General features: G+C 37.2%; 1 protein-coding gene across 1 annotated transcript in view; it reads left to right on the top strand.

Annotated features, from left to right (window-relative positions):
* LOC136866524 (inositol oxygenase) overlaps positions 1 to 12,523 on the top strand; it is a 53,831-nt gene extending 41,308 nt beyond the window's left edge. Inside the window, exons 6-7 of the mRNA XM_067143571.2 lie at positions 278 to 373; positions 7,850 to 12,523. Of these exons, the coding sequence (XP_066999672.1) occupies positions 278 to 373; positions 7,850 to 7,958 (205 nt within the window). The 3' untranslated portion in view covers positions 7,959 to 12,523. The remainder of the gene's footprint in view (positions 1 to 277; positions 374 to 7,849) is intronic.
* The last annotated feature ends 1,067 nt before the right edge of the window (positions 12,524 to 13,590 follow it).

The raw sequence follows: 13,590 nt of genomic DNA, 5'->3' as shown, positions 1-13,590 counted from the left end.
TCTAAACATAGTGCTAGGTCATAAAATAGCATAACCATCGAAGTCATCAAGTAATCAATTTTGAAAATTATGGTTTTAATTTCCAAGCTTAGAATACCTAACGTTGGATAGAAAATGTTAGAGTAGTTTGGAAAAGCAACATACGTTTACATGAAAATCACTTAATTTTATTGTTATAAAATTAGAAATTTTGTTTCTTGCAATAATTTTTGCATCAGTAAATTCCCTCTCTAGTTAAATATCAGTCAGATGGCTGTACTTCTTTTCCTGTGTCTAGGTATCATTCTTTCTACCCGTGGCATGCCAGCGGTGACTACATGCATCTATGCAATGAGGAAGACGAGGAGAATCTTAAATTGGTTCAGGAGTTTAAGTAAGTAAAGATTAATCAGTCTGAGAAGTGAATTCATTTTCTCACCATGAACTATTCTAGCACTTCACTTATTTGGTATATATCCACGATTCTTCAAAGCTGAAATTCGTCGAGAGTTATTCATAGCAATGTTAGTAAAGTCATTTCTATATTATTATTTTCTCTTAAAATGTTTTGATTGCCAATGTTTTCATTTGTATTGCTTTAAACACTTGCCATGACAATTTTGTCTAAACTACCCTATCTGCAGTTATCTACAGTATTTTTAAAGAAACGATCGATGGGCACAGTAAAGAACACCCGATAAATCTTCTGAACAAAAATATGTTATAAATTTATTTTCAAAAAGAAACCACTCCCTTTGCGAAAATCAAATGATCATAAATATGCCTCCCGGTCATGACAATCCATCAACTGCTGCTTATTTCAATGGCAACCAGCCGTACGACATAGCCTGCACGATGCTAGGTAACACTGTCTGGCCACCCATCCATACCTTACTTCACTGACTGCACAATTGCTATGGTTACACTTCCATCACATACTGTACTTTGTCACGTCACGTTAGCACAGATTTTCGGACAATCTCCAGCCGTAAGACGTATTTATGTCAAAAGATAATTGGTCATGATTTTCTGGAGTACTTGTGTTGTAGAACTTATATTTTACACCCAGGATCCTGATTTTTGTACAGTTCTCTTTTTAAGAAGAAACACATTTTTATTTATCTATAATAATAATAGCTGTTTTATCATATAATAGCTCTATTGAAATGCCTGTCTCAAATTGTATACTCGTGGCACATACAGCCCATTTTGAACCTTGGCTTGCCAAGACAACTGCTACTCAGTCAAATGGTCTGCAGATACTGGAGTTCCACGTGGTCAGCATGCATACTTCTTCAGCCACATTGCATTGCTCTCGTGACCAGGTCGACTGAGTTGTACGTATTTACAATTAATCCAACTGAATTATGTAAAAGCAAGTTTGAATTGAAAGGATAAATGTAAAAACGTCTCAGTTGACTTGGTTTTATGTCAAATGAATTTTGAATGTTTGAAGTGTCATTTGAATTTATTAACATTGTTCTCTCAAGCGTAAAAATCAAGAAGGTAATAATATACTTGTAGTACAAAATTATCTCTTCTGGGATACTTTTTAATATATAAAATTCTCAAATACACGTATTTCATAGTGGTGTAATTTGTGTAGTTTATGACGTATTTTAAGTAACTAAAAGTTCATTTTTCAATCGTTTATGGAGAAACATGCTTAAGTACAATATATTCACGCTCGGCAATTTGCTAAGAAATGATTAATTCAGTGCATGTTTGGTTTTCAATGTTACAAAAACAATTGAGGAGTGTCTGTTCAAATGGTGCTATTTACACTTCAAAAAAAGTTTTAGTATTTCGTTCACATACAGTGCAGTAGTTGAATAACATCGAATAACATGAGCAATCCAGACCAGAAAGATGTAATTACTTAAAAGTAGGATATAAAAAATTTTCCAGCCTGTCAAACACACAACATTTCAATAAAAATTATAACGCTATAAACATACTTGTAAGAAATACACACTATTACACAAAGATTGACATGTTTCGTTCTACAAGAACATTCTCAGATTCCATCAAATCACTTAAATCATGCGTAAATATGTACAGTATTGTTTACGTTGCGTAAACTTGTCAATGGTAGAGAGTTAGGTAATAATATGAACAAGTATTAACAAATGATTATTCTTAAGTACTCAACCAACACCGTATTAGCATAATGAAAAACAAAATTCAACTTATCTGAATTGCCGAAGCTTAGGTCGTTGTCATAAACACTACTTCACGACTGTGGTCAAGGAAAAACTAGTGGAAGATTTTTGGGCAAAGCATGTTGTTCCACGGAGAGGGGCCGGGACGCAGGGGAGGAGCTACTGGACATATGCTAGATTATCACATGAAGAAAGTACTGTCCTGCTCTCCCCTATCCATTAGGAAGGATCCACAACGTTCCAGAAGCCCCTCCCCTGCGTCCTCTCCCCTCTCCAAGAAACAACATACTTTGCCAAAATCTTCCACTAGTTTTTCCTTGACCACAGTCGTGAAGTAGTGTTTATGACAACGACCTAAGCTTCGGCAATTCAGATAAGTTGAATTTTGTTTTTCATTATGCTAATACGGTGTTGGCTGAGTACTTATAAATCATCATTTGTTAATATTTGTTCATATTATTACCTAACTTTCTACCATTGACAAGTTTACGAACGTGAACAATGCTGTACATATTTACGCATGATTTAAGTGATTTGATGGAATCTGAGAATGTTCTTGTAGAACGAAACATGTCAATCTTTGTGTAATAGTGTGTATTTCTTACAGGTATGTTTATAGCGTTATAATTTTTATTGAAATTTTGTGTGTCTGACAGATTGGAGGTTTTTGTAATCTCCTATTTGACTAAGTCGACACTGGAAAGTATGGCTTCCTTCTTGACAAAATACTTAAAATTATTACCATACCCGATCATGGGTATGTTCCATGTGCCTCTTTTTATACGTTTCCTTGCGGTTTCTTCACAACTTTCTTAGGGTGGAAATAGCACACTCCTCAATTTCGGTCGGTTTCTGGTTGGTTGTGCTATTCCCAAAACTTCTGCAACACAAAGCACACTCAATACTATCCTCCGTCACACTAACACACAATTTTCCACACACGGAAGGTTTTCATTACAAGGACTGCACCAGGCTAGCAAGAACCACACGACATTATTATATACTTCATGAAACATGAAATTCCTGCATTCAAGGCCCGTAGTTGTAGACATGATAATACGCTTTTGCCATGTCCAGAAAACAAGGTGAAATTCTTTACGTTTCGCTGAGGACATTGCCCCGCGTCTTTAGAAGAAAATCTCGTCTCTTCGCGAGCAAGACTTCTCTAATAACGAAGTTTTGAATTTAATAATGTTTTACCATTGATCTACAGTAAGTGGTACTTCCGTTCGACGCTAGATGGCTCACTGTGCGCTAACTTTCTGAGCTCCAATTAAGATGTTTCCTGTTCCATGGTATGTGCATGCGAAGTAAATAGCAAGGCCATCAGACGAATCAGGGATAGATAGATAGATAGATAGATAGATAGATAGATAGATAGATACATGTCTTTATTGGCGTAGTTAACACCATTAGGCCTTCTCTTATACAAATGTGGCAGAAGAAATAATAAAATCAAATCAAATGAAAAATATAATAAAGTACAACGAAAAACAAACAGGATATAAGAACAGAATGCAGCTGAATCTGGAAAGAAAAGTGTGTAGAAGACAAAATAATAATAAATGTTTTATTGCGCACAAATGTGCATGGAAAATAATAATGATAATAATTCTTATGAGCAGTCGTCTGTACAAAATTTTGTTAAGGATTCTATTCTCAGTTTACACTTAAGTACGTGATAGCGTTCACAGAGTTCGCCACATCTTTTGCACCTGCAGTCCGGACTTGGCTCATGAAAGCTCGCTTTAATACACAGGCGTTGGTGAAACCCATGGACTGAGAGTCTGGTCACAACGTGTCTCAACTCATAGCCTCCCTGAGTCCAGTTGCGGTTGATCATCGCATCACACTGGTAAAAGTCCCACCATATGCTGTCTCTCTTTTGTTGAAGCTCTTGTAGGAGTTCCTTATACGCTGGAGTGGCCGGGAGCAGTAGTTTCAAACGCAGCTCTTCCACAAAGAATAATTCCCTCGACAGTTGGTATACGAGGCGTGATGGAGTGTACTTTGACAGGCAAAGTACTTTCTTTAAATAGAATGCTTTCACCTTCTCTATACTATGTAGTTGCCTCTTTCCAAGATATATCCATATGTTTTCTAATCCATAGGTGGCTACAGGACTAACCTTAAGATGAAATAACTCGATGGCACATGATAGTGAGAGATGGCTCAAAGATCTGATGTCGTTAATGGATTTTATGGCAGCATTTAGTCGGTCTTTTACATGTAAAGAGAACACGTTCCCCGGTGTTTGAAAAGTGACTCCTAGGTACTTAAAATTTGTGACTGACTTTAGTTGTTGGTCATTGATTAAGAATGTTCCCCGTTTTCCTCCTTTTCTGAAGGTCAGAGAGACAGTCTTATTTTCATTTAACCTCAGCTGGTTCTCTTCTGCCCATTTCGTAACTTTATTAAAAGTAGTCTGCAAATCAAACTGAGAAGTTGACGTCAGAACCATGTCATCTGCATACATGAGAATATTGACATTTTCTGAATCTATTCTTTGTACGATGTCAGCTGTGGCGGCAATGAAAAGCAATGGGCTTAGGGGGTCACCTTGAAGTACGCCAATGGTTTGAAGTATCGGATATGACTTGGTGATGCCATCACTAATCTCTACCCAGTTATCTGTAAGGAGATTCTTGATGATTGGAAGAAGATAACAACTAGGCCCGATGATATTTCGCAACTTCTCTAATACAATAACTCTATTGATCGTATCAAAAGCCTTAGAATAATCAATAAAGATTGCATGAAGTTTTCCCTTTGGAATTGCGAGGGCTTCATTAATATACTGCTGTAGACAATCGATTGCTTGAATGGTTGATCTTCTTCTTCTGAAGCCAAACTGGGAATCTGGGAGCTTGTCGTCTATTAATATTGTGAGGCGCTTACATACTAACTGAGTCAGTGTCTTTAAGAGAGTGCATTCCAGGGCAATTCCTCTGTACGAATTAGGGTCTGCTGTATCACCTTTGCCCTTGTACATCATTTTTATTGTGGACTTAGCCCAGCTGTCTGGTATCCTACCCTGTTGTAAACATTCATTCAATAACTGGCAGATGGATTCTTTCAACACTGGGAATATCCCTTTCAAATGTTCATTATAAATGTTATCTGGACCACATGCTTTCCCATTTTTTAGGCTGTTAACAGTTTCTTCTATTTCTTTAGGCGTAAATCTCTCTGAGTCATTCGGGATAACTGTTGGATCGACATAAAAATTGATTGGCCGCGTGTCCCTCTCCTGAAGAATTGCACGAAGGTGCGCTTCCCAGACATCCATTGGTATATTACGAGAAAACTTTGGCTGTTTAGGACGCAAAGCTTTGTAAGGGTCCTGAGTAGCCTCTTCAATTAAACGTTTTTCTTCCTTTTCCAAAAACGTCTGACGGGCTTGTTTAGCTATGGCTTTATATTCTCTTCTTAAATTAGCGTAGTACTCCAGTCGTTCTTTCGTGCGCTGCAATTTTGCTGCGTGCAGGGCTGTCAAAGCTGTTTTCCTTGCTTTGTAGCATGCATCTGTAAACCATGGTTTTGCTTTTCTATTGTTAATTACTGTAGGAGGTATTGCCTTCTTAAGAATTTCCTCCAGTTTTAAAGCAGCCTGATTCAGAGTCCCTTTGTTTAGTGTATCGATTATTGCTTTGTTGTCTGAATCCTCTAGTACTGTTAAGTCCAATGTTCTTCTCAACTTTAAAGGCTGTAACTTCTTACTGTGCCTCATACCGTTTATTAGCAGCGTTGTTTTCACGGGCAGATGCTTCTTCTCAGCTTCCATGATAACACTTTGACATTTGGTGGTTATACTAGAATTTATGAAGACAAGATCAATTGTACTCATGCCATTATAGCATATATATGTCGGCTGTTCCTTCTTGTTGATTAGTATTAGCCCTTCTTCTTCTAGATAGCTCAAAACTTCTTTCGACTTCTGTAATTCTGTATCTACACGACAATTGAGATCGCCCGCTAGGATGATGGGATCGTTCTTAGTAACCATATTCAAGCAGTTACCTATTTCTTCTATAATATCTGTGGATGTAAACTCTGGTTGAAAATAAACACATATAAGTACGCACTGCCTTGTTCGTATTACTAACGTGTTCTTTGACTTATGTTGTATAGCGAATGGTGCGAGATTCTCTTTGAAAAAGCAGGCGATTCCCCCTTTTGGCCTGCCAGTTGGGCCTTTATCCGCCAAGACATGAATTGAATAATGACTATTGATGTTCCACTCCGAAGTTAGGAAAGTTTCAACTAAGACAAAATAGGCCTACATCGAGAAAAAGAGTGTGAGTTAGGCGGTTGTCGGTGGGGAGGAGGGTCTGTGACACCTATTACCGTATTATTCACACTTCTTTTCACTCCCCACCCACCTGACTCAAAATCATTTTTTCTTCTATACACTTTTCTTTCCATCTTCAGCTCTATTCTGTTCTTCTATCCTGTTAGACTTTCGATGTGCGTTACATTATTCTTATTTGTTATTTCTTCTACCGCATTTGTCCCTGATTCGTCTGATGACCTTGCTGTTTACTTCACACCCACATACGATAGAACAAAAAAGCGAAAGTACCACTTGCTGTAGACCAGGGCCTCTCAGGGTGCATACACCGGTGCAGGGTGCAAAAGATGACTTCGCTAGGTCGACCAGAGTGCAGGCCTGAATTTCAACCAGTAGCGCCGTCTCTCTCTTTCCCTGCACCTGTCTCGCTCTCTCCGCCTGTCTCCCATTTCCTCACTTACTAAGCAGCGCTCCACCATCCGAGCAGAGTTGAGCCGAGCTTAGCCGAGTCATCCCTGACAAAACGCTGGTCCGAACTGAGCCGAGTCGGGCCGATGCACGGAGCACGGAACCTCTGCGTCTCGGCATGCACGCGTGAAATTTTGGGCGGTTGAGAGGCCCTGGCGTAAACCAATGGTAAAACATTCTTAAGGCGACACTCCAGAGATAAACATCGATATTTTGGTCATTTTGGTGAATTTTTTAATGACTGAAATTCAAAGGATTGAGTTTCTTTTTTCTGGTCACAACGTTATTTCGCTGAATTCAAACAATTTGTGACTAATAATGCTTTGTTTGCCAATTGTAATTTTACATTTAAATATCATTTTTCTCCCATAATATTCTGCCAAATGTAACAAACTTTGTATGGTATATGTATCACAGTTACGTATGGAATTTTTGATTGCAGAATTTTTCAAGTAGTAGGGATTTTTAAGTCAAAACGTAAAAATTACACAAACTTTAGTACGATATATCTCCTTATATAAATTATGTACAGAAAAATCGATAGTAGCACTTTTAAAATAAGTATTATCTACCTAACTACGAATTTACATGAACATGTTACTTAAATTTCGTGAAAAAATGGAATTAAAAATTTAAAAAAAATTATTTTGGAAAAGCTATTAATTGTATACGAAAGAAATATTCGTGATATCTCTACTTTTATGTAGGTGGCATTCCCACAAAGTTTCGTGAAAATCCATGTATTAGGTAAAAATATGTTTTTATCTCCGGAGTGTCGCCTTAAATTAAAAACTTAACTGAGAAGTCTTACTCGTGAACAGACGATATTTTCTTCTAAAGACGCGGAGCATAGCTCTCTGCTAAACCAAAATCCTAAAAGCTTATTATTATGAAATTCCTGGCCCTAGTTATAAGCTAGCAAATGTAATTCCTTTCCTTTCTCTTACAGGAAATTCGATCTGTACACAAAATGTGACGAGACTCCAGACATTGACGATCTTACCCCGTATTACCAGTCTCTCATTGATAAGTACATACCAGGAGAGCTGAGTTGGTGATACATCTCGTGATAACGTTCATGGATTACCCTTTTAAGTCTTACTTCCTCCTTTCTTGGGAAGAGAGGAAAACAGAAGAATGATGAAGAGGAATAGGAGGGAAAAGATCCTGAAATTGAAAGAGCTGTATATCACTCCTTCAAGCAGATCCAACTTCTCATCATACTGCCAACTGCTGAGTTCATAACTCAGTTCGTATTAGAACATTATCTAGCAACACTTCACAGACCGTTGTTCGGCTAAACGGGCGATATTAAAGTTATTAGAATAGATTAGACGCTTTTAGAGCTATCACACGTTGTTCGAAGTCTACTGAACGTTATTCAAAGTGGAGCTTAAAAGAAGACTTTCAGTACTGAAAATGGGGGTAACGGTACACGCATGTACAGAAATGGTGTCCCGATATAAACAAAGTATGGCGTCTCCCCACCTCCTCGTTTAACGCATTGCTGCAGGTAGGCAGCTCGCTACAAGGTTGTTGTGATTGAAATAGGCACAGTGGCGGATGTATAGCACTACCCGTTCACTCCCTCCTGTCCTTTCCAGTACTGGAGTGGGGCAGTGTTGATTGTTTTTGTCGAGACACCATTTCTGTGCATACATGTACCTATGAAATTAAAGAGAGACAGGGGCACGGTAGAACTTGTTTAATTCCACTCTGAATAATCCAGAAAAAATCGATTTCAGAGTTCGAATTAAACAATATCACACCGCAATTATCTGCGTCTCGAATTCAACACGAGACCTTCTGCTTTCTGGAGTTGCAATGACAGTACAATATGGCGAAACGATAAGTGACCATAAAACTGTATGTGAGCAGCATCGTTTCAAAAAGAAGTTCGTCCACAAATACTAACTTTGCAGCAAACCAGAAAAACAATTGTGCCCGAACTAGTAAACTTTAAAATGAAAACGGAAAACATAGCTTTCAACAAAGCATTATTATTATTATTATTATTATTATTATTATTATTATTATTATTATTATTATTATTATCGAAGTGCAAACCATATTTTACACATGGTATATGAGGGCTATAGATAAAAACTAGAATAATACATAAAATAACAACAAAATGCTAAACTGGGACGAGTTGTAAATGAAATAGAGAAATTTAGCAAACGCATTACAACAGCAACTTTTTGAAATAAAGCATCAAAAGGGGTTTCATGTTGTATATCACATATATTTAAGTGAATGACTAATTCATATCTTTCTTTCAAATATGGGAGAGTCAAATAAAAGATGATAAAACAGTTTGTGGCATTTCACAAGCACAAGTGTAGGGCTTCTGGATATTGATTCTAAAGCTCTCAAAATATGACCCGAAATTTCCATGTTCTGACATAAATTGAGTTGAAATATGGTCATGTGTTAATCTGTTTTCAGTCTATACTGAATCTTCAGAAAACAAATTTCTTTTAAGCTGACCTCTTGACCTAGTTATCCATAGATTATTCCACGTACTCTCTTTTCAACAATGTATTCTAGTATTGCTATGATAATGGAGAAACAAATCATGTTTCATTATGTGTAGCCTGTATACCAGAGAAACATAATATGGACAAGTACCTTTTTGCACCGAACTGAAGGACTTAACAGTTTTAAACCATACATCTGTTGAAATATTTATTTTATTATTCGCACAAACTAAATTCAACATTAGTAATTAAACATGAAATTATATAATAATTAAAAATAAACATTCAAATTATCAATTAAAACTAAAAAAGCTTGCATCTGAATTCCTAATGAATATACGGAAGTTGTTAACTTAACATCGACATTATAATTTCATACATTTTCTCCTACAGTATTGAAGTCCGTGTTCTTCATCGTTTCAGTCACACGTGTCGAAGTCAGCATCAGCGTTATCACCATTGTTTGCATCCGCCTTATCAGCGATACTTGAACAGAACTGCAATGAATCGTTGCTCCACCAGTTGCCACCAAATCTCTGCTTTAGAAAGTTGTTTACGTCGTTCTTTTTTGGCAGGTTGTATTCTACACACTACACACAAGTTCTACAATATCTGGACCATGGATAGCTTCACACTCTACCATGCGCTTATTCAATCTACTCCATCTCTTCTTGCGGGATCCCACGGATTTCTCGCCAATTTTGCCACAGAATGTAACCTTTAGTTCTGAAGATACCGAAAGTCATTCTCTTAATATGTAAACAACAACGGTACATTATTACCTTGCTCTGTTTTGCACCTCGCAAAAGTGTGCAAATTCATTTTTGGATGGACTACACTTTGTTCCGACTAAGCAAGCGGACTCAATGCATTTTGAATCAAACTCACACCTTGAGACAAGTTTAGCACAGAAAAACATCATTTTGAACCAAACGCGTATCGCACAGTATGGGAACGAAATTGAATCAAAGTGAATTTTGTCCATAGATGGATTTAATGCGCGTTGAAACGATGTTACTCATATGACATTAATCAAAAGAATATTTCAAAGAAAAATACACATCAATCATGACACTACAAATATTATAAATCCTTCGCAACTTGTTTAACAGCTGGTAATTTTCTTGATTTCTTTGAATTTATTAGCGTGATGAGTGCAAACTACTCAGGTGTATTTATAGATTGAAACAGGTAATCACTTCCATTTTTTTGTCCCTCGGTAGAAAAGCTTGGCCATTTTCGTTTAATCCGTTTGCAATTAATAGAAGATATTTTACCAAGTGTCCCCACGATCTACCTATAAAGGACTGGGATAAATGTTCGAATGATTTAAGTTCGAATTAACCTATTTATACTGTAAAATGAAGTTTCCTATGACATATGTGTTATGATAGCGAAGATTTTGGAAGATGCACAAGAAATGTCATCATGGTAAAAAAATTTACTCGTTAAAATCTCTTTCGAAGATTTTCTAAAGTTTTTGTAAAAGTGCAAGTGAATTTATTTGAGGACGGAGAAATAAAACAAGGCTATAGAAGTTGAATTCATTATAATTTAGTTACTCAATTAATTCTTTAAAATATTTTGACTAATACATTAAGTTACGAGCCAAGTTTTTGTAAGTATTTATCCACTTGATAACATTTCTTAAGGCAGACGCGGGCAACCATTTCGAATTCACAGGATGGACGTTTGCTTTAAAACATACGTGAAAAGTTTGTGAATTGGCTTAAGAGGATGCAGTATAGAAAAATAGCATATATTTCGACCAGCTTTTAAAGCCTCTAAGAGTCTAATTTTTGTTACTTTTAAGTTCTGGTGTTAAAGATAACCTCTGTTAATCTGTAATTAAATTACCGTAATTATTTAATACTTAAATTAAATTAAACTCGGTGCGAGTTTTGGATTAAAAGGTTGCCATTAAACCTCGTAAATATAAAATTCGAAGTTAGTTTAAAACTAATAAATCTGGCAAGTTTGTGGAATGTTGACATACGACATGAAAAGTTAATCATACGTATTGGTCGTGTCCACAAATGTAAGGGAGCTGCATTGTTATGTACTTATTGTATTACTGTGCCTGTTGCTATTTTTTGATTGATGTAGTATCTGGCGGGGAAAAAAGTCCGTTCTTATTGCCATTTAGAACGCCTAGAAGGTATGCATAGCCACTTAACGGTGCGGACGGAGTTGTTGCTGTTCCCCAGGTTGAATATTCCTTCTGCATGGATTGCATGCGAACGGATTTATATCCCCACCAGATACTTTTTCATTTGTATATTGGTACGATGTCAGAAAATATAGCTTCTATTTCAATGTAGTTTATGGGTGTGACAGTTTTGAGTCAGCTGAGATATGGGTGATACTGAGTAATGACAACCAGAGCACGAATAGTGGATCTGTATGATATAAAAAGTGTTACTCGTGGGGTCAGTAGTGTTGCAATAGCCCTTTCTGGACTAGTAAGGAGAGCAATGACGAACTACCTCACTGTTCATCATTCTTAGCACACCTCATTAAAGCACTTACGTCGGTTTTAATGTTTCCTTATAACCGCATATCCTTTAGTGGTTCTATATGAGGATCCAACTAGGCTCCGAGCTCATGATCTAACAGGCAGAGAGTATTATTACATAAATATTAAACACGTGTATTTAGAAGAGGATTGCAAATGAAATACAATATGTGATGCAATGTATGTTTTAGAAGGGTTCACAATTCATGAATTCCCCAAATATTTGTCGAAGGTTTGTTAAAATGTACAAAGCTAGTTGAAAAAAATGTTAAAATATACAAAGAAAGATTGAAGTCTGAATTTTTGGATAAAACTGATTTTGGTTCCCAACTTTTGTAAAACAGATATAAGAGGTTTTAAAAACAAGCCGACCGAGCGAGTTGGCCGTGCGGTTAGGGGCGCGCGGCTGTGAGCTTGCATCCGGGAGATAGTGGGTTCGAATCCCACTGTCAGCAGCCCTGAAGATGGTTTTCCGTGGTTTCCCATTTTCACACCAGGCAAATGCTGGGGCTGTACCTTAATTAAGTCCACGGCCGCTTCCTTCCAACTCCTAGGCCTTTCCTATCCCATCGTCGCCATAAGACTTATCTGTGTCCGTGCGACGTAAAGCCACTAGCAAAAAAAAGAAGTAAGCCGACTTACAGTTGTATTAATCAAACTGCAAAGAAGATTTTACAGAGCGAAATTTTAAGAATAACTGAAACGTAAACTCGATTTTTTTATATCTAAATTTTACAATATTTGATTGATTATTAAAGAATAATATTTCTTCGGTAGTCATATCAATGCTCACAGTATTTAGATGTCGCATGTTTTAAAAGTAATATAATTCGGCATTTTCAAGATTTGTATTATGCACGTACCTTGCTAATTTGGTGTGTTCCGCGACTAATTCAATATAGGAGTATTTAAAATTACGCAGTCCTCGGAGTGGCGAGGTAAGGTCCTCTTTAAATAAATAATTTAAAACATTTAACAAGAACCTTAGGTACGAGTTGTGATCACGATAGTAGTAATTTTGTCGTATGTAATTGAATAGGTGTAAAAAGTGAGGAAGACGTTGTTTCTTATATGCTAGCCAGATGTTATATGACTTGCCCTTGTTTATATCCTGCGAACTTGAATCTTTTAGTAAAATGAAGCAGAGTGATTAATTGAAATAAATATTTTGAAATAAAGAGAATAACACAGAAGACAATTTGATGTTGAGAGATGCTATATTCTTGCCTATGGTGAAAAGGTAAGGTAGGGGTTATTCTGCCCGAAGGCAGGTCCGAACCTCCGCAGAGGGGGTTCCTGAGCCGGAGTTTACGTGCGGTAGGGTGGCCAGTTCCTTTCCGCTCCTCCATTCCCTTACCCCCACCAACAGCACGTGGCAACCCATCCAACTCCTGACCACGCCCAATGTTGATTAACTTCGGAGATCTCACGGGATCCGGCGTTTCAACACGGCTACGACCGTTGGCTGTGGTGAGAAAAATGTAAAATATATTAATTCATTTACTTTATTCGCTATCTTGGTTGGTGGTGGAAAGTCCTCGTAACATAACAAGGAAAATTGCAACCACTGAAGAATAAGGGAAAGACAGATACTGGTGAGTAGAAGAAATAATAGATTCAGATGGAGACCCTTGGTAGCCACCCACGAGTGACGTCCAGTGACAGATGTTAGAAGAGAAAAGGTATTGTTGGAAC

This window comes from Anabrus simplex, chromosome 3 (assembly GCF_040414725.1).
Source record: "Anabrus simplex isolate iqAnaSimp1 chromosome 3, ASM4041472v1, whole genome shotgun sequence".
NCBI lineage: Eukaryota > Metazoa > Arthropoda > Insecta > Orthoptera > Tettigoniidae > Anabrus > Anabrus simplex.
This window is presented reverse-complemented; position numbering and strand designations above follow the sequence as displayed.